This window comes from Drosophila ananassae, chromosome 2R (assembly GCF_017639315.1).
Source record: "Drosophila ananassae strain 14024-0371.13 chromosome 2R, ASM1763931v2, whole genome shotgun sequence".
NCBI lineage: Eukaryota > Metazoa > Arthropoda > Insecta > Diptera > Drosophilidae > Drosophila > Drosophila ananassae.
Genome location: NC_057928.1, coordinates 13,188,406 through 13,215,175, shown reverse-complemented (window position 1 = coordinate 13,215,175; position 26,770 = coordinate 13,188,406). Strand labels below are relative to the sequence as shown.

The 26,770-nt window shown below is 40.1% G+C and overlaps 2 protein-coding genes across 4 annotated transcripts; one reads left to right on the top strand and one right to left on the bottom strand.

The window, feature by feature from the left end:
* The first annotated feature begins 575 nt into the window (after window positions 1–575).
* Window positions 576–25,369, top strand: LOC6493371 (vitellogenin-2). Of its 3 annotated transcripts, none has more exons than XM_032454021.2 (4): window positions 576–708; window positions 24,091–24,360; window positions 24,472–24,922; window positions 24,986–25,369. In XM_032454021.2, exons 2-4 carry the CDS (start codon window positions 24,091–24,093, stop codon window positions 25,012–25,014), a joined length of 750 nt encoding a protein of 249 aa, XP_032309912.1. In that variant the 5' UTR covers window positions 576–708; the 3' UTR covers window positions 25,015–25,369. The 3 variants fall into 3 exon arrangements, with proteins under 3 accessions (XP_032309912.1, XP_014764351.1, XP_001957625.1); XM_014908865.3 differs by lacking the exon at window positions 576–708 and adding an exon at window positions 7,560–8,105; XM_001957589.4 differs by lacking the exon at window positions 576–708 and adding an exon at window positions 22,767–23,172.
* LOC6506569 (nuclear migration protein nudC) lies at window positions 15,978–26,767 on the bottom strand. The gene is made up of 5 exons (XM_001957588.4): window positions 26,308–26,767; window positions 25,952–26,235; window positions 25,702–25,891; window positions 16,222–16,619; window positions 15,978–16,158 (listed from the first exon to the last, which is right to left on the bottom strand). The coding sequence occupies exons 1-5, from the start codon at window positions 26,380–26,382 to the stop codon at window positions 16,107–16,109; spliced, it is 999 nt and encodes a 332-aa protein (XP_001957624.1). The 5' UTR covers window positions 26,383–26,767; the 3' UTR covers window positions 15,978–16,106.
* Between the last annotated feature and the right edge of the window lie 3 nt (window positions 26,768–26,770).

The following is a 26,770-nucleotide window of genomic DNA, read 5'->3' as shown; positions in this document are numbered from 1 at the left end:
TTGGAAGTCGGCGGCAAGTTCGAGAACCACGTCACCGCGAATGGAATGCAAGGCGAAGAGCATTCGTTGCGCCTGTCCCAGCAAAACGGATTCGGATTCGGCAATTGAACAAACCCGGGCAGCCAAAGCTGAATTTAAATTTAAATTCAACTTAAATGAAAAATTGATGTCTGCTCATCGTCGGCCGACGAGACCTTTGACGAGCGTTAAATGTTTGTTTTGGGCTGACAGTTGTCACTTGGCTTTGTCCGGCGGCGGTAGTCGATCTTTCGGTAGTCTCCCAAAACGAAAAAAATCCCCAAATTGTTTTAAGTTAAATTATGAAATTTACAAAAATCAACCAAAAGTGGTGTCGCTCGTGTGCGTTTTCTTTAACAGTTGTTTAAACACCCATCAAAGCCAAACAAACAAGAGCTACAGAAGTCTAGGAAGCCAACCGACACCCACAAAGGAGAACTTTAGACCCCAGCCACTCAAAAGTGCATAAAAAAAAATAGAGCTTAGTGTTGGTTGAAACTGGAAACTAACAAAGACGCGGAGTAAAAACCAAACTCTGATTTTCATAAACAACCGCGTTCATTGACCAATTTCATACAACAAAAGTCAGCGGAGTCGGCAATCAAATGCGTCACGCTCAGCTCTAAACCACAACAATAATAAGAAAATTTAAATTAAGCCAGCCAAGGAACAAATTTTGAACGATACAAGGTAGGTGGTGAAATACGCTTCTATGTTTAATTTAAAATATAAATAGTAGAGTTTAAAAAAAAGATGAAAAGTGATTTGGTAGAGTTTTATTTTAAGCTTTATTATTTAATTTTTTTTTTTAACATTTTAAGTTAGTATCTTAGGTCTAATTTTTCTTTTTTTTATTTATAAGAGTATTATTTCTTGACCACAAAACGACAAGACTGGCGCCAGTTGCGTTTTCTTACCAAATTCGTCGACGCTTTTATTAATTTTTTTATTTTGCGGCAAACGCTTGGCAGTTTCCAAAGAATTCGCATGAGAATTCCATTTAAACATCAAAGGCAGTAAAATATAATATACAACTAAAATATTTAAAATATGTTTTGTTTTTTTTTATATTTTTTGCATACATTTTCGTTGATTGGTTGGCGCCAGATGTGCTGACTCACTGGCAGAAAAAAATGTATATGTATTCCATCGATAGAACTGGCGAATAAAAGTGAGTTTGATTCTCAAGTGGGAAAATTGCCAACTGATCGGCTGCCAGGGTCAATTGCAGGCAAATGATTGATATGTAATTGGCAGAAGGGGGCTGGGGGTGGCAATGTAATGAGGGGGTGGTGTCACCCAGCTCTGAATTCGCAGATAAACGCTGCCAGCTGTTCTGCTGCTAGACTGACTGACAGTCTCCATCGGCGGTGGCCATAACCATAAATCTCGCTCAGAATGTGTGCACAGCTGTGTGCCCTAGACAAGGCCACCAAAAGATCAAATCCATCCCCCACTCTGTAGTCGGTGGCCTGCAATTTAAGTCCAATTAGCAGAAAAGGGTAAGCTGTTGATTATCACCTGCGGCTCAAGTTGGCTTCTGCAGCTTAATTAAAAGCTCTGCCGAGCTACTAGAACTGCCGTCTCATCTTGGCCGCTCTTATATGCATACCTAGGGGTCTCCATAAGCAGAGACCAGCACTTGGATATACATCTAGCATCGTGTATTCTATATAAAAGTTGTCATTCCGCTTGCCTTGCATATGATTCTCGGATCGTGTTCGCCAGATGAAAAAAATCGTGTCTAATTTGTAGATTCTCTTGTGGATATTCATACACTTTCATGGAGCATTCTAAATTTTTCGAACAGTTTTTATTTCCAAGCGTATTAAAGAAGAAATCTCAGACTCTACAAAATATTTTCGATCATAGATTTTTCATAGAAATTTTTGAAGGGGAAATTTCCTCCAGGATATTTAACAAAAATTCTTTAAAAAATGTTGCATCCAGATTTTGATAAAGAATTGCGGAAAATCTATTCACAAATCGATTAAGGTATTCCGCTTAAGAATCGGATACTTTTTGGCGAAGATATAGCCTTCGCAGTGGTTCATATAGGGCTCCCGGCGACTTTCATTATTTTTGAAGGGGACCCCCAGGAAATTTGACAAAAAATTGAAAAAATATTTTGTATCCAGATTTTGATGCAGATTTGCGGAAAATCTATCCACAAATCGATTAAGGTATTCCGCTTAAGAATCGGATACTTTTTGGCGAAGATATAGCCTTCGCAGTGGCTCATTTTTTTTGAAGGGGGCCCCCCAGGAATTTCCTGTGACATTCATTATTTTTGAAGTAGGATCCTATTTTATTCAAAAAGTCTTGGTCACAACACTTTTTCAAAGAACCTAGAAGAGTATACAACTAACGTCTATATAAATTGTTTGCCTCTATACTTGATTTTTTTTCAATTTATTTGACTTCTGATGGCGATGCACTACATCGATAGCCAGATGGATATATAAAGATATAGGCATGCCGATCTACAGCCAGCCGTTGCATTACCATTTGCATTCATAACTCAGCAGATGTAGAAACACGGCACAAAAAATATAAAAAATTTAACATACAGATAGCTGTAGAAAAATTGTTGCGCCCGTAAATGACACATATTTGAAATTCGAATTTGCAACTGAGGCATTAGACACTAAGCTGCAAGGTAGAAGATTTGAAATATTTATTAAATAAATATAATATTTTATTTAACATTTTAATTTGTTAATTTAATGTTTGTTTGTTTTCTTAATATTTAATTAAAATTAATATAAAATATTCCCTTGTAGTCCTGTGTAGGTCTGAACTCATCTGGCAGCTGCTGCTGCAGTTACCCTACCACCTGTTGTAATCGCCCCACCCCCCCTCAGCTAGCCCCTTGGCCTGTTTTATGTGACCGCACAATTAATGCACGTAGCATTTGCCAAGTCGACTAATTTTGCAAGTGCCATGGCCCGTTCATAATTACCATGATTTGCCATTTTGCCGCAACTCTTAACCCTTTTGACTAACCGGGCACCCCTCCTCCTCCTCCAGCTAACCAGCCCCTGCTGATTGATCCGCCCCCATTCGAAAGCCAAATTGATTGACTAGATTTGGCTGACAGAAGATGGGTGGGAGGTGGGGAATCAAGAACCCAGTGACTGACTGAATGACTGGCTGACTGACAGAGTGAGGGACTCAGAAGCTCAGTGCAGTCCAGATGTGCTCACGAACTGGCTCGCGCCTTTTTTTTCGTTTGATTTTAACAATTATCATCTTGAACTTGTCTCTAATGTTTATTTATATAAGCCAAATGATCTGACTGGCAGGGGTTCGTATTCATTAGATAACATAAACCGATCCGATCCATACCGAACCGGAGATTGTCCCATTAATGAATGCAAAATGGCAAAAATAGTTGAGAAAATCGAAAAGCGTCGGCGTGGGAATCTAAACACATATATGTATATATCTTTGTTTGTATTCCTTCAAATTGAAGTGACCCTGTGACCGACTAATGGATCAATCGCTCGGCTGCACAATTGAAGTCTAATTGAAACTAGGAAGTTGATCCGCTCGACGATCTAGAAGTTGGAAAAAGGGGAAGTGGATTACATTCGAGGGCAGTTTGGCGCGAAGATTTCGTAATAAATCAAAGACAAAGACTAATTTCCGACTTTAGTTCCGCGATGCGTGTCCAGCCCTCTGGTTTTCAGACCAAACCGACTCAGACACCGCCTCCACCTTCGAAGGTCACGAAGCGTGGCAATATCAAGTATACGCAGATGAGTAATGCCCATTAAATGACTTGTTATACTTGTTGGGTGCTCCCCTAATGGTCTATAAAGAATTGAAATTGGCCATTAGCCGGACAAAGAGCAGGAAGCCAGCCCGAGCTCTGCCAAATGCAAAATTAATAATAAAAAACATCAAAATAAACTCAAATAGCTCAAAACATGTTTACCATTTAACGCTTTAAAATGTAACAAGTTTTCGAAATAATTAAATATACAATTTTATTATTTAATTAGCCATTAATTGTGGCGTGTGTTGGGTCAGGTGGTCGATTGTTTCATAAGTTTCTTCAAAAGGAAATCCATAGATCGAGTTGGAAGGCTATTATAATTAAAATATTTTCTTAACTAAACTAATCTTTGTTGCATTCATGTACCCCGGTGCTTGTTCTTTTAGAAAGTTATCTAATAAACCATCTGATATAATAGCTTTTCAATAAATTATCAAGCAAGCTTAGCTACTGACCAGCTTTAGTTTTTGAATTAATTGGTGTAGGGCTAGTTTATATGCAAACAGAATCAGTTATCTAAACGATGATGAAATTATCGCTCTGGAAATTGGATTCTAGCCATATAAAGACTGTAATTGTTACATGGAGACTGTAATTGCATTTCCCAGGTGTATATCGAAAGGCCCTTGACTTAAGGTCCCCGACCTCTCTGAGCTTGGCATTCGAAAACTTTCCCAGCAACCTCAGAGAACGTTTACCAAACAGTGGCAAGGGCACTCCGGAGAAATCTGGCTAAAATCGGCGCTAATGCTGAAAACCGCACCTGAAGGTCCCTCGGTTGAGATATTTTTTGTTTTCGTAGTTTTCAGCCTGCCAATTGTATGCATATAGATATAAATTGTAAATAATTTGCAAGCTCGTTAGGCGGCCGTCTGTTTTGGCTTTATAATTTGATTGAGCTACCGAAAAATTGAACGAGGCACGAGTCCCCCTCACTGGCCCCCCAACAAACCACTTTTGGCAGTCTCCACAGTTTTGACAACTAGCCAGTCTGACAGTTTGTATTTATTAATAACTTATTTATTAACTTACTCATGTTGAGCGCGGCAAATTGATTTGCCAAAAAACTGTGGTCTCCACTCGCGAAAATGCAAATAAAAGTCAGGTTCAATGGCCGATAAGCAGCACGACATTGGCATAACCATCTTTGTTTTGTTTTCACATTGTTTCGGCCAATTTGTTTAACACCTTTTATTTAATTTTATTTAATAGAGTAGTCATCAAGTTAGGCGAACTTGGACGGCAGCTCGTACCACGCTAAGTATGAGTGATATGTTTTAAATTAATTCCTAGGTATTTTTATGAGCGCATTAAATATATATAAAGCTGATATTTATGCATCATGCATATTTATAGTGAACTGCAGGGCCATTTAATACCAATCAGTTCTGAACTTTGTTGCCCCAAAAGCCACAAATCAAAAGTACACACCTTGGGTAGGTATTCCAATATCCAACCGGGAACATTTGACTTTTGCACTTGGGCTGTTAGCCCTCCAACCCCCCTTTGGGAGTCGACCATGCAAATGTCAGCCAAGACACTGTTTGGCGCGAATAACTGTAATTAAAGCCATCGCCGTCTTAACTGGCCAAGAGAGAAGTTGGTAAGTCGCTGCCAAGGCTTTTGTGGCATTTGTCAAGCGCTGAGACCCCCTTCTGAGATTAGACCTCGTCGGCTCTCTGGCTGGCTGGCTTTAATTCTGCACCGCACAGGGAAAAATATTATTTTTAATTTGCATTTCAGGCGATTCGCATTACCAAGGTTCTTGGCCAGCTTTGATCCACTTATGGTCGAGTGCTGTAAATATTTTGGCTAAAAATTAACAGCAATTCGCAGACGAGCGCTAAACTGATGAATGTGAGCCGTTTAAGCCACCATAACATATGTACGTATGTATATCCCCACCGAGTTGCAAAAAAAATACAACCAAAGGGCCAGGCCAGATCGTGTTGGCCTGGAAAATCTGACTCGTCACTGGCAAACAAAACAAACCTGACCGTCGGCAACAAAGCCACTCGAAATACACACAAATTTCGAAGAAATAAAATGTGCAGCATGGGGGAGTTTCCAAAAAATCTTTATCAACGATATGCCCATAACTTTGACACTTTAATGCCGAGCTGATGAAATCTGTCGGTGACTTCATGACGATTTCTATTTTTAATATTTTTTACTTTGCTGGATTATATAAAATCAGCAACTAGTTTGTTTTCTTTTTTTATTCCTTTATTTGGCGGGCGGAGCTAATTCGAATTTATTTTAACTAGGCTCTTAAATTTCACGGTCGCATACGGGATTATTTATTTGAAACCATTATACAATTGCCTTTACAACTGTTAATCATTTAATTGCTAAACATAAAGTTTTAATGACTTTTACGATCTCACGTTTTGCGGAACGTTTCAAGAGTTGAAGTTTTTAAAATAATTTTTAAAAAGTTAATATTTAAGGGAAAGATTTTGAAAGATAGATGTCGGGTGTAGATTTTTTGGCAAGACTATAAACTTTGTAGTATAATATATATTATTTTATTCATTTTACCAGAAAAATCTTACACTTTTTGTTTACAAAACGTGACCTTCATTATTAACACGCTCCAGATTCGGTCCGGCTTCCGAGCCCAATCGAATTCAAGTTCAATGGCCAAAAACCAAAAAAGTTACCTGTTTCCCCCGACCCTCCCATACAGTCGACTACCTTTACCTTTTCTCTTTTCTTTCACCAAATGACTCACTGGCCAAAAAGTCCAAATGGCCGCAACTGTAACGAGTTTTCCTAACCAACTCCGTTGGTCGTTGACTCTGGCGGTAAAATGAAATATGTGTCAAGGTCGTTGCCGGGCGGGCTCTCTTTCTCGTCGTAGTATCAGCGCGATGTACGTGCTGAATGGCAGACAGAAAAGCCATAAAAAAAATGTACACAATTTCACAATTTTGGGCAAAAAAGCGATCATGCTCGGAATCTCCCTCGACATGGAAGCTGAACAATTAAAATTGCATTACTTCATCGTCGCGGGGTTCGAAATTCGAATTCAAACAAAAAAGCCAAGGAGGAAAACCGCAATGAAAGAAACGGAAGCTCGTATGACCTTGATTTAGTGGCTGGTTCTCTGATAGAGAGTGAAGCCTAAATGCACCAATACACTGGAAGAAATATTAAGAAATACTTGACTTTATTTGCTTAACAAAGAAAAGACTTAGGTTTAGAGAGTGTCTGTTTTGGAATTCTTTTGAAAGGGTTTTAAAAGGGAGTTTTACCCAAAAAGTCTAGAAAGTTTTGGGAAAAAGATAAAGTAAGAAATAAATTTATTAAATATAAGATTTAGAGATAGAAGAGATATATTTCGAAAGAAAGTAAATCTTTTCCTATTACATTTTGTTTATAATTTTGAATAAAAATATTTATAAACCAAAGGCCAATAGTTAATACTTTTAAAGTATTAATTAATTAATTTACTACCCCTTACTTTTGTCTAGTGTATTGGCAGTTCTTCGAGCCCTCTTAGTCCACTCCCGACCCCACTTCCACGCCCACCTCAGCCCCAGCCCCAGCCTCAGTTCCAGCATCTCCCGCCCACTCGAGCAGAAGCCAACTTTTGGCATTAACCACAAAAGTTCAGATCTCAGATCGGAGTAAAAATTATAGCTGCCTGCCTCCGTGCGAGTGTGAGTGTTGTGCTCTCCCTGGTTGTGCCCCACTCAAAGTGTGTGTGTGTGTGTGTGAGTGTGCAGGCCCCCAAAGCAAACAATGTTTAATGTAGTTTTTTTCTTAATACTTGAAGCGTCGGGCGGCCGCGGTCGCAGTTAGTCTCAGCACAGCCGCAACGGAGTGTGCACGCGCCAGAGCAGAGCAGTTAAAAAAATAGCTTTTCAAAAATACAAAAAATAAGGCTTTCAGTCTTAAGGCTTAGCTACTAGTGTGTTCCATAAACCGTCAAGAGCTTCGAGTCCCGAACTAGTTTGCCGAATGTGAATGCGAAAATTAATCATTTTTCCAAATTCGAAACAAAGTTGTGGCGGTTTACCAGCTTTTGCAACCGAAAATCACAAGAGAAAAACAAGTTGATATTTTGTCAATTCAAAATTGTTTGCATTGCGATATTGAGTGATTGAGAAAAGCCCAAAAATAAAGTGACACACCACAAAACATACACTGTACTCTGATAACCTTCGAAACGAACTAAAAATAAACACACAAAGTAGCCCAAGTGAAGACACCGTCAATAATTGAATTTCGATCGAGTAGCCCACAGCTGCCACCCACCCACCTTTCGCTCACCTGGCCAAAAATGGATGCGCCCAAGCAGGTAAATGACAAATTTATCCCACCACCACCTTAAAGTTTAACAAGTTAACTAGGCTAAGAGGCAACAAATGTGCGTGACAGGTTGTCGGCTGTCTTTGTGCCTCCAAAACCTGCCACGCCCCTTGGCCCATTAATGCAAGGCGGCATCGTAATGGCCCGAAACGTGTTTACAATTTGTTTTTATTTTTTATTTTAGCTGTAAGTGTCTCCTTTTTTTTGGTATTATTTTGGTTTGTTTCTTTTTTTGTCTTATGTCTTAGGCGATTGCAAATTTTCTTAGCCTCTATCATTCATCATAATTTGGCGACATATATTTTATGGTTTTGTTTTTAGTAAAAAATATGTGTAGATTGATTAATAAATTATCTGAATGTTCAAGCTAAAATGGTAATTTATTAATATTTCAAGAAGCCATAAAATAAATGGTTTCAGTAAGAGTATTAGTCAGATTTCTCAGATCTCTTAGATCTATATTCTCTGCAAGTGTATAGTTACTTTTAAATATTTCTTTCTCTTTAGTAGTTTCTAAAAAATATTTACTTTAAAGTTTAGAATCTTTAAACTTAAGAAACCCTATAAAAAACATTCTATAACCATAACCATTATATTCCTTATGAATAAGTATTAATATTAACTCTGTTATAACAAATACCAGTTAAAATTGTGCAGGTAGGAGTAGGATCTCTAAAATATTTTATTATATTAATTAAATGTTTTTCGTTTTTTTTATAATAAATTTAATCAAAAGTTTCACAAACCTTATAAAAGTAAATCACTCTATAACCTTAACCATTCTATTCTTTGCGAATAAGTTTTGGCTATAATTTTTTCCTAGATACCAGTTTAATTCAAGCCCTGTTAGACTGCAGTTTGTTGGCCAAAAAAAAAAAACGTGCCAAAGTACCAAAACACAGATACAAATTAACACACACAAAGGCAGAGAACTGCAAATTGCATTCGGTTATTAAAATTGTTAAAGAGAAGCAATTTTTCGGCGGCTTTCAATGCAAACTTTAATTGCATTCAATTTAGATAACCTTGTGCAGAATTCTCGAACAAAGCAAAGTAAATGCTAAATGTTGGGCAATTTCTGCTCAGCCATGCAATTTAGTTTAATTGCGAGTCAATAACAAATTCTATTAAAATCTATCCCCAATTCGGGACGGAAGCTATAGAAAAAGATATATAATATAAATTTTACGACAATGGAGACATGATCCATTTGGACACGTGTCAACAAAGGCAGTACTTAAACGCCAAGTTGATCGCATTCTCCCTTCACTTTGTCGATTCGCCACTTCAGATTTGACAATATCAGACATATATATATACTATATATTCGACTCCCACGTAAATATACACAAGACAGTTGCCAAAAAGAATGGGGAAGCAACCGAGGCATCCAATTTGGTAGCAACAAATCTTTATAATTTATTATTGTGTAAGAGATACACAAATAAACATTTTGAAGAGTCTCCTTTTTTGTGGAGCTGATCTTTAAATCGGATAATGACTGAAACCAAAACGGCTTCGGAATTGGCATCTGAGACACATTTGGTTCTGGCATTTTCACTTTCAAAAAAAATAATATAAAAAATGTGATCTTAACCAGATGTTGGAGGTATCATAAAAATATTTTAGAACAAAGAGGAAGGAAGTTGTTAAAAAGATGTTGGAATTTTATCAGATCTTAGAACAAGAGGACTGGGATATTTTTCAAGTTTTAATTAAAGAAGCCATTAACCCATGAGCTGGCTTGTGTAAAGTTAATTAAATTGGTTACTTACCTCGATTCAGATAGAACTGATAATCCAAATAACTAGAACATAGGGGCTCTGTTCTTAACACATAAGAAATACTTTAAGATTCAATTAAAGAAGCCATAAACCTTATGTAATGTTGATTAATTTTATTTATTGCTTTGGTTCTATGAGATGGAAATAATAATCCAAATTAATAGAACATTACTGCCTTTTATGGGCCGTAACTTCTATGGCCCGTGTTGCATCAACTCTATCATTATTTTAAATACCAAATCACCCACCTATCAGGTTTTCTAATCAGCTCCCATTCACCATCTACCGTGTCACCTGCCACACGCGGAATCCGTTAATTGCCCGCCTCAATAATTCAATGCAAATCTCTGGCAAATCTCCGGCATGAGGTGTCCGCTCTAGGAACGAAATCTAGCCAAGAATGTATCCCCCATTAAGAGGAGCTGGAACTGGCCGAGGAGGTGGGCATGGCCGCATGAGCAGTAAGAGGCCAATAGATATGTGCATATTTATGGGAAAACGATAAAAAATGCTTCCACGTGCCGGCGATGAGTCGGGTGGAAGAGCTCCTTCATTAATGCGCGAAATGTGTTAACCAATTAATAATAGAAATTAAGATTTTGCCAAAAAACAAAAGCCGACAAAATTGAAATTAATTAGAAGTTCATTGTGTTTAGAGGAGGTCTCTGGATTTCAAATTTGTTTTCGAAGTCACTTTGGCTAAAAGCCGTGCCAGCCAACTTGGCACCGAACATGACTCAAAATTAGGCGGCGAGCTCAGATTAGAGATCTGCTCCGGCCTGGGATCTCACCAGCGGGACGATCGTGAGATGATCTGACCTGACCCAGGCCTGGGATCGTTCCGGCTGGGATTTATTTATTTTAGAATTTCCAATGAGTGCTCCCCATTGCATGTCCGTCGCATCAGCAGGGGGCTTGTGCAACTCATCCCGCACCCACAATGCCCCCAAGTCCCCCTTTTTTCAGATCCGGCAAAGTTCAGAGCATGCAATTCTCAGACTTGACTTCTTGCCACTAAAATAAAAAACAGTTTTCGTAAGCCATTTTGGCCATGTGAATACCGGGTGGCGAATAGCAACAGATGTGGCGACGAGTAACAAAGGCAGCTGCACTGCAAGAAAAAACAGATAGTTTTTGACTTAAGTATTTAAGAAAAATAGGGAAATTTTATGAAATTATATATACAGGATTAGGGGTAGTGTCCCTCGGAAAGGATAAACAGAGGGGGTGGGATAAATTTATAATCTTTCATCATACTTATTGGGAAATAGTAAACTTCTTAAAAAATATTATTAAAATAAAATCGTAGCTAATAAGTAGCAAATTAAATAAATTTCTCTCTCTGCAAAAAGCCGCAATTTTTTTTTAGTTGGCCCGCACTTGAGGTTGAGTTATTACACGGGTTTCTGTCTCCATCTCACCTACTTCCACCCGCCCGCCTTCTGGGGGAGCTCTTCGGCCCCGGCTTCGGTTGGGGCTCCTCTGTGTTGTTGTTTTGTCTCTTTTATCTGTGTCGCCGCCGTCACACTCGCACACTCGCACTCACATGTGTCCGCCTGGCCACCCGCCGCCTCCCTCGCTCGCTTGTGTGCTTTTCTGTTATGAAACAAAATTGTGTCAAGGTCGAATTTGCATGAACACGCTAAGCAGCCGTAGCCGCTGCCGCTGCCGCTGCGTCTTGGCGGGTGGTGGCAGGTCTCAGAGGGGCAGGTCTCAGCTGTTCTCCGCCAGAGAGCTTTGCAAATAGTTGGCCTTAGTGCTTTTTTTTTTTTTGGTTAAAAGCCAAGTTAAAAGTAAAATGCTGGAGGAGCTGACAATGTAAACCCTAAATTATGGGACGGTCGTTGGCGGTGAAAACAAAATAAATATTTGCCACGCCCGGCATCTCCGACATCCCCGGCGGCGGGGCAGTTTGGGGTTAAGTATTCCCCATATTTGCATCCCCCTAAACGAATTCGAGCCGGTACGGGGCATTTCCCGAGTCAACTGTAATGACAGTTTATTGTTGGCTTGGGGTTTTGGCTTTTATTTAACTTTTATTTTATATTTAACTTGGCAGTTGTGTGACAAATGATGCAAGTGCATCGCAGCTCGCTAATGAAATGTATAAACAAACTGCATGTTTTAAAAATCTATACAAGACTCTACTATATCTCTACTATACTATTCCCTGGAGTTGAAGTCTTCTAATTGATTTCCAGTGAGCTGGCACTTGGTAAGAGAGCACTCTTTGTAAGAAATTATGCAATTCAGTGTCAAGCAGGCCCCATTATTCAGACACAAATTACTTATGCAATCTGGCAGGAGAAGAACTTCCTCCATTCAAAGTTTAATGAAATGAAATCATTCTCTAATTATCCATTTACAATACATATCTATGCACTCGGGGATGCATCATCATCATCATCACCCATCACCCATCACCCATCACCGTCGCTGTTCTGATTGCTCTTCGGCCTTTCACACAACATTCTCGGATGATGAACACAGCATATATTCCTATATTGATATTGTTGTGTTATTAATAACTTTGATTATATGGCTGCGGTCTCCCCCGCCTTTCCATCAGGTACCTGGATGAGTTATGGTTGACCACCCACGATGTCCACTGGATAAACATTTGTTTTCGGTTTTACTTTGTTTATCATTAAACAGTAAATAATAAAGTACCAAGGAAGTTTATTTTGGTCTTGAGTCATGAGAACATTTCTACCTTTATGTTTTTTTAAATTGTAGCAGCACTCTACTTAACAGATAATTGCAATTAATTTGTCACCAGCCGCGCTTTAAAAATAATCTGACTAAAAATTAGTCATGTCCCAGACACAAGATAAAGCCCCGAAAACAAAGCTGGAAATAATAATTTGCCAAAAATGGCCAATTAATAGATCGCTATCAGAAAGGTGAACGGCGGAGCCAGCTGCTGTATGCCGCTTGCTACCAAATGTTTTAGGCCAACTGAGCTCAGTTGGCAACAAGAAATTATTGAATAAGAAAATACAATAAGCAAACAATATAGGGTTGCAATCAAGACATTTATACAAGTATATAAGTAAGTACTTATCGTAAATCCCCCAAAAAGCCAGCTAATAGCATCGATAAATCGCTCAGCACCCCGATATGCAAATGCAGCAGCCATTACCAAAGCTAATTGGAAATTCCTGCAGGCAATGGTGGCCAAAAAGTGAAGGCAGCCACAGTGCCAGACCCAGACAACATGAAAATAAATAAAAGCAACACAACGGCAGCAACATGAATCAGGTCCGGGAACGCAGCCGGATATAATTTACATTTATCCGCGTATCGACATGCAACTGCAGAGCTTAGAACCCTCGAAGAACTGGCTGACGGAGCTGGCTGACGAAATGCCAAGAGTGCTGGCCATAAGCCGCACCGAAGACATTAATCTCCGCCTGTCTGCACATCTCGAGACCTGGCCAAGACATTGCCCCTCCCAGGCCCCTGCCACTTACACAGTCAATGGTGGCCCAGACACTCCACAGTTCATTGGCGTTGACAAGCCCACCAACAGCAACTGGTTTGTAGCAGGGCCTACAAAAGGGGTTTTTAACTAAAACTTATAAACCGTTAAGCCTCTAAGTGAAGGAGATAAAAAAAGATATCCTTTTTATTCGCTTTAATCCTTTTTATGCACTATATATATGATTAAAATCCTCTAAAGAGCTCCTTATTTTATGAATTTTTAAAGTTTTATGCATCAACAATTACCAGTTGTCACTGCAGTTTAGGTTCGACCTTCAAACCGTATTATGTTGACTTTTCAGTGCCTGGCAACGCAAAACTTTCCAGTCTCCAGGCCAGAGATTTCTAAGCAAGTTCGTTGCCTAAGTCTTTTGTCTGAGCCAGAGTCTAGACGAATTTATGAGGCGTGACCACCGGCATGACGCTGTCTTTACAATAGAGTCATCAGCCCTGGCTCCCGACCCCCTTCCCCTGCCCCTTCCCCCAACCCCCTCCCACTCCCCAGCCCCTTTCACCCCCACCAACGGTTATGGTTAATGGGTGAAAAAAAAAAAAAACTAAACCCAAAAAATGGCTAAAAATAACAAATGTGCCGCAATTACCAGCATAAAAAAAAATAAGTTGGGGGCAAAAAATAACATGGCCCACGCGACCGTCAAACAAGCTGAGAACGCCCCAAAGGAATATATAATTTTTTTTTTCTGTATAGTATCGTGTGTGTGTGCTTGTGTTTGATGTGGGAAACACTCGAAATTACCAAAAATTTTCAGCTGTCGAAACAATAATAATAAAAACTCAACAGAACTCAGTATGGAACAGAATGGAGAGCCGAAAGAACGGGGCAAACAGGCGATAGCCCGGCACCCGGATTTATTATTTATGGCTCACATTGTGGTTGCTGCTTGATTTGCTTTTTATTTTTTTTCCATACATACTCGTATATTTAATATTTATTGATTTCTCTGCTGGACAACGCTGCTGGCACAGGCCAGACAAGACGCATTCATCACGTGCGTCATTTAACAGTTCAATTGATTTGAATAAAAATGCTATTTATAGAGCCTGACTTCTGCCTGGAATATTATTATAAAAATGCCCCCTAGGGCTGCTAAATTGGCGAGATTTAAAGGGTCAAGCCGCAAGCGGCAAGCGGCAAGCCGTAAATCGCAAATCAGCTAATCGGAGGAGTCTGAATGACTCACATTCTGGATGCAGAAAAGTTTACGGATTATCTAACCACTCTGGTGGGCTTTCTCTTTCCCCCATAGCCAGTGAACCGGTCTGGGGTCTTCTAATTGGCAGAAAGGCTAAAAACCAAAGCGGATATATAAACTGAAAGCATTTTGTACTTTCCAATTTATAACAAACAAAATTCCGCATTTAAGTTCAAACCAAAACCAAAAATCCGGTTCGGCTACGGGTTCTCAGATTCGGATTCGGGTTCGGGTTCGGGTTCTCCTTTTATCTTAATGTTTGTTCTCTGGCTAAACAATTTGTTACAATTTATTTTTGGCTATTAGCAGGGGAATGGACTCCCACAATGCACAATTTTTGGCAAACTTTTTATTTACCCACAGCTCTCCATTGACAGTAATTTATGATTTTAATTGGTAATTAATTAAGTGAAGCATATATGCGATCACATGAGACACTGAACAGTGCCCCCACAAACGATGACCAAATGATCATTTGATGGGATTACTAGCCACAACTATCCCAAAGCCATCTCCACCACTGGCCTCCACCCCGTTCGGCGATGGGGAAACCATTAATTAATTAGGGCCTCCGCCTGCATTGTTCGTCTTTTTTATGGTTTGCTAAGCACAGATTAAAAACTAAACGTTTTATTTAATTAATGAGCTACGAGAATTAACAACTAAACGGGGCGTATCGAGTGTCTTTTATCCCACATAGAGGTGGAAGTGAGACACCTATTCTGATAGTCTTTCTAAACAACACAATTAGCTTTAGAAATGAATGATTTTAATGCCTAATACCTTCTAATTAGCTTCCTTCGTGTCACGCTGGTATCTCTAGCCAAAAATTCATGGCGCGTGGCAAATAAAAATCCCCACAAAACAACAACTTCAAAGGCAAGACAACAAATTAGTTGCCAAATTAGTCGTAGCCATTAAAAAATTGCTTAGCACTTTACAAATTATACAACAAAGCATTGGGAATCAGCATATAAACTATTTATTATAAGAACTCCACTAAATTTACGATCGGCTGGCTCTAAGAACGGGTTCAAACAGATCGGTGGTAACAAAAAAAATATGGGGCATAAAAATTAATCAGATCATTGACCCAGAGAACTACTGAGAAATTTCGATCGGGACCACACCCATTGCCAAAATAAAGAAGAGTACCCCGAACCGTTAACGATAAGAAGTGAATTCCTTCGATCCAGTTCCTCCGATCTCGTTTTGATCCAATAAATAAAATCATTTAAATTCGGCTAAAAGGTAGCCATAAAAACGAGAAATTACCTCGAACATTTGCAGATTATTTCTTTTTTTTTTTTTTGCTTTGACTGCCTTTGGCTTTCACTTACTAATTGGTATTAACATATTCAATATATTTAAAGATTCGGGTTTTTTTTTGTCGTTTTACAATGTATATTTATTTAGCTTGCATTGGTTTATTGTGGTTTGTGGGAAAATATGAAGAACGGGCGAAGAGTGCGTTAGGGAAAGTGTGAATTTTAAACCGAGAATGTTAAACTAATTGAATTTACATTTGGAAAAGTCCATCTCGGGATGCTGCTGTTTGAATCTGCAAAGCATAAAATAATTATTAATAACATAATTAATAAGAGAATCTCCATTCAATACTCACTTCTCGAGAATGTCCTGCTTCTTGCGATCCTCGCTGGTCGGCAGACCCATCTCCTTCTGCCTCTGATCGAACATCATCTTCTCCACCATGCTGCGGGTCTCACCATCCAAGTCCGATAGCTTCGAGGGCTCTGGATTGATCTTTCGTGTGGATATCTCCGGATCGGTGGTCACCAGGCGATTCCACCAGTTCATCTTGTTGATCTTATCGAGGGTGATCATCACGGTCTTGCTGTCTTGCAAGACCCAAACGGACTCCTCCTGCTTCACCTCGCCGCACAGCTCGCCGTCGATGATGGGCTCTTGACCTTTGAGGCCCACCTTCAGGGTCTTCTTGCCGATGATGACCACCAGATCTCGAGCGCGCAGAGCGAATGTCACGTTGAAGGGAATCTTGAGCTGCAGATGAAAATTGTTATTATTACTACTTGTATTATCCAACCTTGATCTTTGAAAACTGAGAACTGAATGTGTTTCTAAAGGCCTGCAAAAACAAGTGTCAAGTCTTCCTATCCCTTTTCTTCGAGTGTATTTAATGCAAAAGCGATTGGGTTAATGACGAACAAACTAAAGTAGAGTGGATCATTCAGAGGTTCTTCATGTAACCAAGCTTGGAGTGGCAGGTCGACTGGTGATTAATGATCGGATGTGTGTAGAGCTTCTCATGGGGCTGGAGGAGATTCTTTTTAGCCAGACTTTGCTTTGGACATTGCACAACCTTGGAAAGCTAATAACGATCTCTGGCTCTATAAATAACCGAATGCAGCAGGGGCACGTCTCTGCCACTGATGATATCGTCTCTGCGGCAGCAGCTGCCCTTCACCAGCAGAGCCAGGGCCTCCTTTGTTCAAGGACCTCGTATAGAACGGGAATTTAGTTCAGCTGGCAGTTCAAGGACGTACAGCGGTTCTTCAGGTCCGGCTTTAAATTCAGGTCCGAACGAGAGCAGTGCCGGCGGCAGGAGCTTAGCAAGAATGTCGCCCAACAGGTTGCAACGGAGGCTACCTGCGGACGAGTGCTACACTGGCTGTTGGCCAAGTTCACAGCAATTACACTGGCGTCTAGAATTATATGCCACGGCTTGGCCATTAATTATAAAAATCTCATGGAGGGCTGACTACTAGATGGCTGCCTGGCTGACTGGCGTACATGCATACATTAACACCTTTCCCATTAGCTCGCAGGCAGCATAATTAAAGCCAAAGTTATTAGACAACCGGCTGTGCAATCAATTAGCGAATCGCATGTGTGGCAGAAACAATGAGGCTCAAGTTAAAGGCTTTAATTTAAATCTCACGACGCATCAAGGACGCTTTCGTTGTGCGACTCCGCGACTGGCGGATTCATTCGTGTGGGCAGTCAGCCAAGGCAGAAGCTATTCGATTCGATTCTTCTGGCCCCAAGAGCACGCGGCACATGTCAACACAGTACACCAAATAAATTATAAAAAAATTAAACACACAACCCATGTGGGTGGCATCTTCATCAGCCAACGATCGCCGTGGAAAAAAAAATGTGTCAAAAGCTGAAATTGAAGCGGATGTCAATTGGAAACTCTGATTCGTACGCGGATGTAAGCCAACAACAGAAACAGGGCTAGAAGCAAAAAAGTGGCAACAAAAATAGCAGCCAAGAATACCTGGATACGTGGGCTACTCCGCCGTTTGGCAACCAACCGAACATTGTTCGCAAATTAGTGCAAATGCGAAAAGAATTTTTTTAATAATCCAATTATTTTGCAGAACTCTATTTTTTTGAGGAGGAAATAAGCCAAGCTGATCTCAAATATTTTCCTTTCACTTACATTCACTAATCACTACAAGAAACAAGACCAGTTTCTGTTTATTTATTTTTTGTTAGAAAATTAAGACAACTGAGATATGTGACCACTTAACAGAAACAAATTTTATTCTGCGTCTTATTAATTTTTTTAGGAATTGTGTGGATAGTCCCATTTAAGTGGCATTTTATCAGGTTGTAGATTTGGCAATCTTTGCAATCGATTAAGCTTGTTTTTAAATTAATTAAATAAATGTAAAATAGAGACGGGATTTCAGTGAATTTTAAAAGCTAATGGTGGCTTTCTCAAGGGCCCATTCTGCAGGGGCCGAAGGTTATGCAAATGGCATAGAAGAACTAGGAAATTTACAAACCTGAGAGGCCAAAAGGAAAAACAATACACCTCAGCAGCGGCAGTAGACTCTGGGCCAAAACCGAAAGGTAAACACAATGCTGAAGCGTCACTGCGGCGGCTGCCAGTCAAAGTCAGAGTTCGTATTTGAGTTCAAAAAAAAACAGCATAAAAGGTGTCGTGAATGAATTAATGAATAATAACAAATATTGATGACTGCGACAACGGCAGAAAAAATAAAAAATAAAAACGGGCACGAGACATGGCACACTTATCCAGGTGAGAGCAGAAACCGCAGACGAAACGTCTGACGGTGGGCGATTTTATGCAAATTGAAAAGTTAATGCTGGCTGCACGTTAACTCGCCAATCAGTTAATCGATCATTCAAACATGATCGAATCCCCAGACTTGTGAACTAATTCGCCAACAGACAGCTCTTCTCCCTGTAAAGTGAAAGAGAAGAGCTACTCCTCCGTGGCCCGGACTCCGGAGTCCGGACCAGCTTTGTTGTTGGCCCGCTTCTTGATTAATTCTATAAAACTTGAACAGCATTTCATTTTCTTTAAATATCTAGCCGAGTATAATTTATGCTAAAAGATGCGATTCGGTGCCAGGCACCACCAAAAAAAAATTAAATAGGAAAAAAGAACGGCCCCACAAACAACAAACACAAACGATCTCCGACAAAAGTAGCGTAGAAACAACAAAACATCCATTTAAACTTAAACAAAATAGACAAAAAGCAAAAAAAAATGCTTCGTTTGATGGAGTCGAGTGGTTTCTTTATAAGTGTTTTGTATTCGATAATGTTATCAGGCGAAACAGCTGAGTAGCCACCAAAAAATACAGTCTTAACTCTTAGAGATCAACCAATACGAAAATATCTAAAACTTTTCATTATCTTCCAATTTTTTTCCAAAACGCCATATTTTTATTAAATCATTAAAAAGCAATTCTCATCCTCAGAGATTCTTATAATGGAGTGCCTACTGTTGGCTCATTAAAAGCGGCTTAAACTTGACTTATTTGTGGCCAGAAGTGGAGTAGAATACCCCCTAGAAGACGGAGTCGAGAGCGTGGCAAATTTTTTGTTTTTATTCCATCCCATTTAGAATTGTTTTGGGTTTAAATCTGATTAGAACGTTGGCTCCAAACTAGTTCCCATTGGGTAACTGTCTGACTGACTGGGGCTCTCCTCTCGAGTGGTGTGTACAATAGAATCCGTATTGACATTTGCATGGTAAATGAGATTGGAGATTTGAGAGTTCGATCTGGTAGCTATTTGTTTGCGCCATAAGCGGATTACAGAACAAATGATATTGGAAACTCTATCCGGTTAACCTACTCAGAGTTTTCGGAGGGGGTATATCCCAAAATAATGATCGCCGAGCCGTCGAGAGATCTCCCTCCGATCTAGCCAGATCTGATATTGTCATCTTGAATGGCTTTTCCATAAATTAAATAAATGTAAAACTGAATAGAAGTCACGAGAACAAAAGTATTTGATATTCGATACCTCTCGACACAAACTTGTTTCGAATAAATGCCGGAAATTGGTAAACTAAAGCCCAGATAAGAAGTTTCAGAACTTTTAAATGAAACTTTTCCCAGAATATGGTTCGATACTTTATGGTTCGATCTGGATAGTTAATTCTCTATCAGGAATTCTCTCTATATTTCTTGGGTGCTTTGGCTGGTTGTGTTCGAGTTCTTTGTTCGCACTTTGTTTGGGCTTCCAGTCCCCAGTTTTCAGCCGCGCCAAAGTTGACTTTTGCGAGATTTATAGGAGAAACCCATTAAGAGGTTTATAAGCTAAGCAGGTGTGAAACGGACAAATAAAAGATCAGTTTCATTTATATAAGCCGCAATTAGAAGCCAATATCAGATATATTATATATAGAATCGACACGTAATGCTATCCGACATGATATCAGTATTTCCGCTTGATTACCGAATGAGTCAAACATTCAGGTATTTCTAATGATTTTCTGCATTAACCGAAAAAACCAAATAAATACCCATCCTCTGGACTGATGACCAAAGGCAGAATCCGTAGAACGTTCTCTAAAATTAAGATTTAATAGCGGCAATCAAGAAAGATATAGCCCAGGGCCCTTTTGGCACATAAGCGTGGCATACGTCAACGGATCTATCCAGATAGCTCCGAGGGATTTCCCCGTTTACCACGACAAAATTATGGATTCTCACACATATTTGAATATTATTTTTTTTATTAATCCCAATTGTTGTCACCCAAAATGGAACACAAACCTCTGGGGCACGTAAGATCCGTCCGGCGTCACTGGCTACTACTTTGCATGCCTAATTATATGCGAGATTTTGTCTTTAGCTTCATAATACAAATAAATAAATACACATATATCGTTTTTTGTTGTTTGATGAGGCGAGGTGAATGCTGTTTGGATTCTATGGGGGGAATGTCTCGGAATGGTTCGACTTCTAGCCGATCTATAGCAAGTGTTTGGCTCCCATTCGCCGTCATCCCAGCTCCTCAAGTGGCGACGTCCCTCAATCTTCGTCTTGAAGTGATCTCGATCGCCGGCTGATTCTCTTTCCGATTATTTTTTTGTTGTTAATGCGATTCGCGTTCGCTGGAGTCCATTGGCATTGCTCTGGCAACTGGTAACTGGCCGTGTCAGGTAATCTTTGTCAACTCTCCGCTGATTAAATCGGCCAGACTGGCCCATGCCAGCACTTCACCCATACCATCATAACTCAGAGAATACCCCAAAAAAAAAAATAATAAAAAATGGGCAGCAAGCCACTCACTTGTCTCACTTAAAAGGTGATAACAAGATGCCCGACAACGGGAGGCTATAAAAACTATAAAGAGAAAGAATCGGATACAATTTGCTACCTAGGAGCTCCACCAGATGACAGATCGGCAGACTCCCAGCCAAAGCAAATAAATCTGTAATAGAAATATCCGAGGTCTTTGCTTGTTTGTCCACTCAAACAAGGGATTAGGCGATGAATGATATAAGGTGGGATCTGCCGCGGATTAGATCTGGTCAGATCGAAGATAAATAAACAATAGTTGAACAAATTTAAAATTCTGGGGATTTTTGGCAATTTGTTTAACAAATGCTACCAAGAGAAACGTAAACATTCAGATAGTCTGACTGATAGTATTCAAAAGAAGGAATTTTGTTAATGGGAATAATTTATTTAAAAGATGACTCACTCACACTAAGTTGGAATTTTCATTGAGTCAACATTCGATGTTTCATATTCTTTAAACAAACATGTTTAAAGAGATGTAAATTTTATAAAATTGTTACCGAGAGTAACTAACTATAATTTTGTTTCAAAACCTTGTATATCATGTTTCAAATTCTCATCATAATCAATCGATTAATTTTGTTTTCATTATTAAAGGCGCTGATATAAGGCTATTGTGTGTTTCGTTGACGTTAAATGCTTTCTTAGAATTTTAAATTAGCCAAAAATAGACTTGCTTAAATACGAAATGGCCATATTAATAACGGCCATATTATTAACATATAAGACCGTAAACCGTTGATTTAATAATGGAATACGAATTAATCAAAGAATAATGGTGCTACAGCGAATGGGCGTGGCTCGGTGTGGTCTGTAAGGTGGTCAAGGTTTGCCCTTAATTAAGTTAACATTAAAAGAGAATTATGGGTTTTCCCAAGCAATCAAACTCGGATTTCTGGGCTGCCGAAACGGATCTAGAGAGAACGCCCACACGCCAGAAACCATCAAGAGCCCTTCATTTTTTTTCTTTCTGTTAATGGTTTGAAGAGCCACAGAATCAGAAATAGCCAGAGAATCCGCCAAAGGGCGGCCCAAGCCGGCAGAAAGCCAAATAGAGTGCTGCGAAGAAAGTGGGCAAGTCAGTCCAAACATCAAAGCCGGCAACAAGCTCATCAAACATAAATGAAAACAAAAGATTTGGAAGAAAAAGTTGCCAATCGTTGAGTGGTTTATAAATACAGGAGACAGTGGAGGTTGCTGAAATGCAAATATTTATAAAAATATATAATTTCTGAGACTAATTCTAGTCTAATTTCTAGTTTAATAACGTTATTAAATAAAATATCCAGTATAAGTTGTCTCATACTCGCACCCTGCAATTACTATTTATTTAATAAAAGCGTTTTGCTATTCAAAAGTCAATTGTTTAGCCTAATTAGAGGCTGTTTTAATTTACGAGCGACTACTGTGGCCAGAACAACAATGGGAACCGCACCAGTGTTATGACATGCAAAATCCGGCAGAAAGCCAGCGCAACAACAAACACTTACACTCCGAAAAGGTTTGCGCATCAACGTCAACGTCGACGTCGCAGTCGGCAGTCGGCAGTCGGCAGCGACGCTCAGGTGGGCAGAACTCAGGTGAGCAGAGGTGGTGCTGCTTAAGCCAGACTTATCCACCAAGCCAGAGCTCGGCATCAGTTCGATTCTTGAGGCCGTTTAGATCGGTTCTGTTTGGCGGCACGCGCGGAAAAGTCTGGATTGTAATTCTTCGCTGTGCGAGAGAAGCGAAGAAAGAAGACGAGAGACGAGAGACCCAAGGCGAAGAATTGCGAGGAGAATTGCGAGGTTTCCCCAAACAGCAGCCGTTTGATCAGCTGAGTGTTTCGCGAGCCGCACACCGCACAAATAAAATCAAATAAATTATCCACTCGGCCGAGACATCATAAAAGGCCCAATTAAAGACTGACAACCGGAGCGAGAACTCCAAAAATTAAAAATAATCCAAAATTGTGATACTAATTAGCTTAAATTGTGTGTGTGTGATAAATTACTGTTTAACAATTAAAACAAATCAAAGTAAGTAAAAAAAAATAATGCGAGGCAGTGACAAAATAAAATACTGAAGAAAAATGCCAAAAATAACAATGTGAGAAGAAAAAACAAACCGAACCGAAAACTGGCCAATCAAGTTGAATCAATACCGAAATGATAAGACTTCCGCATGCCTAAATAATATTTACAATAAATATAAAACGGAAGAAGCAGAACGAACAAATTTATTAACTTCTGTTCTCTGTAAGCCAAAATAAATAAAGCCACCAACCGCACCGGGCCAACAAACAAAAGACTAGACTCAAGACACAAACTTGAAATGTTACCTTTTTTCATTGAAGTAAATTTGTTATTTGTTTTTTTTTTGGTATAGAATTCATGCGTTTATTAGAATCCCAATTAATTGCTGCAATTACGTCAAAGTCACACAATCTACAAAAAAATCAATTTCAGAGAAAGGCCAGGAGATAAAAGCCAGGGCCCAACAAAAACTGTAGCAGTGGGTGCTACCAACAAAAATATATGGCCGAATATTAAACACAAATCTGGCTTTTAGCCATCCACGACCAGAGACCATAAATATCAAACAAGTTGGCAACAAATGCAAAACAAAGACAGCTCGAAAGTTCAGGTTTTGTCTTTTTTCTACTGATTTCTTCTTCTGACGCTAGCAAAAATACAAATTTTTTTGGATTTGGTGGCAGGAAGAAGGTGGCGGAGGAGGAGTAGCAGCCGGGAACAGGGCCTGGGGAAGACTTAAATGTGCTGCGAATAAATTCTAGAGTAGAGCGGATGTGCGAAATCGTGACACGATTTAAAACTAAAGTGGCTTTCCTATCAGGTTTCAGTTATAAGGGAGGGTATTACTTAAAAAGGACTAAGGCTAATTAATATTGCAGACCTTAAACACTAAATCTAACCAATATATTTCTTTCTTTTTAGATGCAGGACTATTGGCACATTCCCCGCGCCTCTTTGGCCTCTTCCTCGAGCTCGGCCATCAGCTCAGCCAGCTCCTCAAAGTCCTCGAACAAATCCCATTCGAATCCGCCCACCCTCAACCAGCGCAGCTCTCCCAGCAACATCGCCAGCAGCAACAATAATGCGACAAGTGCTGCTGTGACAGCGGCAGCGGCGGCGGCAGTTCTGGCGGCTGCCAAAAGGGGATCACGGAGCTCTCAGGGCTCCAGCGATAGCAACAACAGCACACGGGTGAGTAAGCCGAGCCCACGCAGGCAATCGGAATTCGAATCCGAATCTGAATCCGAATCCGTGTCCAAACCTCAAGAACCGTGACTCAACGAACATTCTCTTTACATATAGAGTGCTGCTTCCGGCTCACTGCTGTTGACGGCGGCGAATCTGGAACGCTTCGCGGAGATCCACAAGAAGCAGGAGCGCCGCAACAAGATGCTGATGGACAGCAACAGCAACAGCAGTAGCAGTCACAACAATCCGGCCGGCCACCAGCACTCGGCGTCCAACTACAATGCCAACCTGGCGCTGGCCAGCGGCAAGGATGCAGTTATTGAGATCGGAGGCCAGGCCGCCGGCGGATTGCAAGATCCCAACTTGGAGTACATCAAAACCAAAGACCTGGACACCGTGTCCATAGCCAGCTCTATGCACTTCACGATGGTCAACGGCGAAGGCGGTCCGCCCAAGAAACCGAAGCGTGGTCTCTGCGATCGCGGACGCCAGGTCACCGTTTTGATTGTCAGCATGAGCACCATCTTCATGCTGCTCATCATGGGCATGGTCTATGCCCTGGAGAGTAAGTTTTTTATCTAAAGTCTCAAGATTGCATTGTTAATAATTTTTTTTTAACCATTTCCAGTGCGTGCCCGCGACATGCCCAAGAGCTAGGGGTCAGCCTCCCATCGCATAGCCAATTAGTTTAATATTTATTGTATTGTCTTTGTCCCCCCATTATTATTATTATTTTTATTATTATTATAATTGTTATCATGTCGTCTTGGCGCTAGTTGTGTAAGCTATTTATTAAACGATTGTTTGGATGGAGGAGGATGGATTCGAGTCAGTCGAAGCTGGGAAAATTCGTTAGTATTAAGCAAGCTATGCTACAGAAACAGAGAAAAATACAAGAACTAGATCGGATAAACGCCGCCTGTTATCGGATAATGCTGTATCTTCTGGTTAGCAAATAAGTTATTTATCCCTGTGATATGTTTAATAAAGAGAATTTTATATTTGTAAACCGCGCCACGGTGGTGAGTCATATTATATAGTTGGGGTCATTAACATTCGAGGGTATTTTTGGTTGCTAACCAACATAGTTGACGTTTCAGTTGGGGGTTTTAGTGGTTAAAACTTGGAGACTTGACTAAAATATTAAAACAGTATTAAAACAGACTAAGATATTAAATTCTTAAGGGTTTAAGGACACAGTATATCCATGAACCAGAACCTCAACGACTCAATGGCAGCTAACTTGGCAACACCTTCAGCCAGTATAGTAATAACCATGGCAACACCTCACTGGGTCAACAACGAAAAAGATTAAATTTATGTACTACCCCCACACGGACTCACCTCCACCTCCTGCAGGGTTTGTGTCCAGGTGTACTTGTCCAGGGTGGCTCCATTGCCAGCATTTGGCTTCAGCTTGCCAACCTCATCCTTCTCCGACTCGTCGTCCACATTTTCGATGGGCTTGGACAGATCGTTGAGGTTTGTGGCAGCTGGCTCCCCTCCAGCACCATCCAGCAGCTGCTGTCGTTTTCTGGCAGGGATTAGAGACCAAGTTAGAGTAGGATTCAATGATTTCTACAACTATGTTTACTTGTCTTCCTCCTCTTTGATTATGGCTGCCGCCTCCTCGTCGGTGATATCACAAATTTTGTTTTCGTCGATCTCCTTTTGGCGCGCCTCCCGTTCCGCCCGCTCCTTCTCCTCCTTTTTCTTTTGGGCAGCCTCACGGTTCTTCTGCTTCTCGGTGTGGGCGGCCATGGCCAATTTGGACTCCTTGTGGAACACGTCGAGCAGCATCTTCTCCCATTCTGCCTGCTTGGCTCCGGTGAAGAAGTCGGTTTTGCGGCGCAGAAAACTGGCCAGGGTGCCAAGGAACTATGAGGGAATATAAGAAAAACAATGAATTAACTTTAAAACAAAGAAAGCGTTCCTTTGTGATTTGTTTACTTCGGGCACGCCCCCGCGATGCTTTTCCGCCACGGCCAGCAGGATATTGTCGTAAAGTCCTTCTTCGGCAGACATTCTGGAGTGTGTTTAGCTCTTTATTAAATACTATTCGTCTGTATTCTGGACGTTTCGATCAAAACCTGACTCGATGCAAAATATGTTGTGTGCCGGCACATGTACGAAGCAGGGTTGCCAGGTTTAAAGTGTTTTTATTTGTTTGATGGGAGTGGGATCTATATAGCACAGTTTAAACAAAAAGACAGTCATGATTCTTAGATATAAGTTCATAGATTTAGAAATTAAAGATTAATTTAAATATTTCATCATATAAATCATCTTTACATTTATTTTTTTATCAACTATCGCATATGTTTTTATTGTTACATTTACATTTGAATAGAATTCCTGCTCAAAAACGTTATATAAGATTTATTTATGTTGATTTCCACTAAATAATAAATTA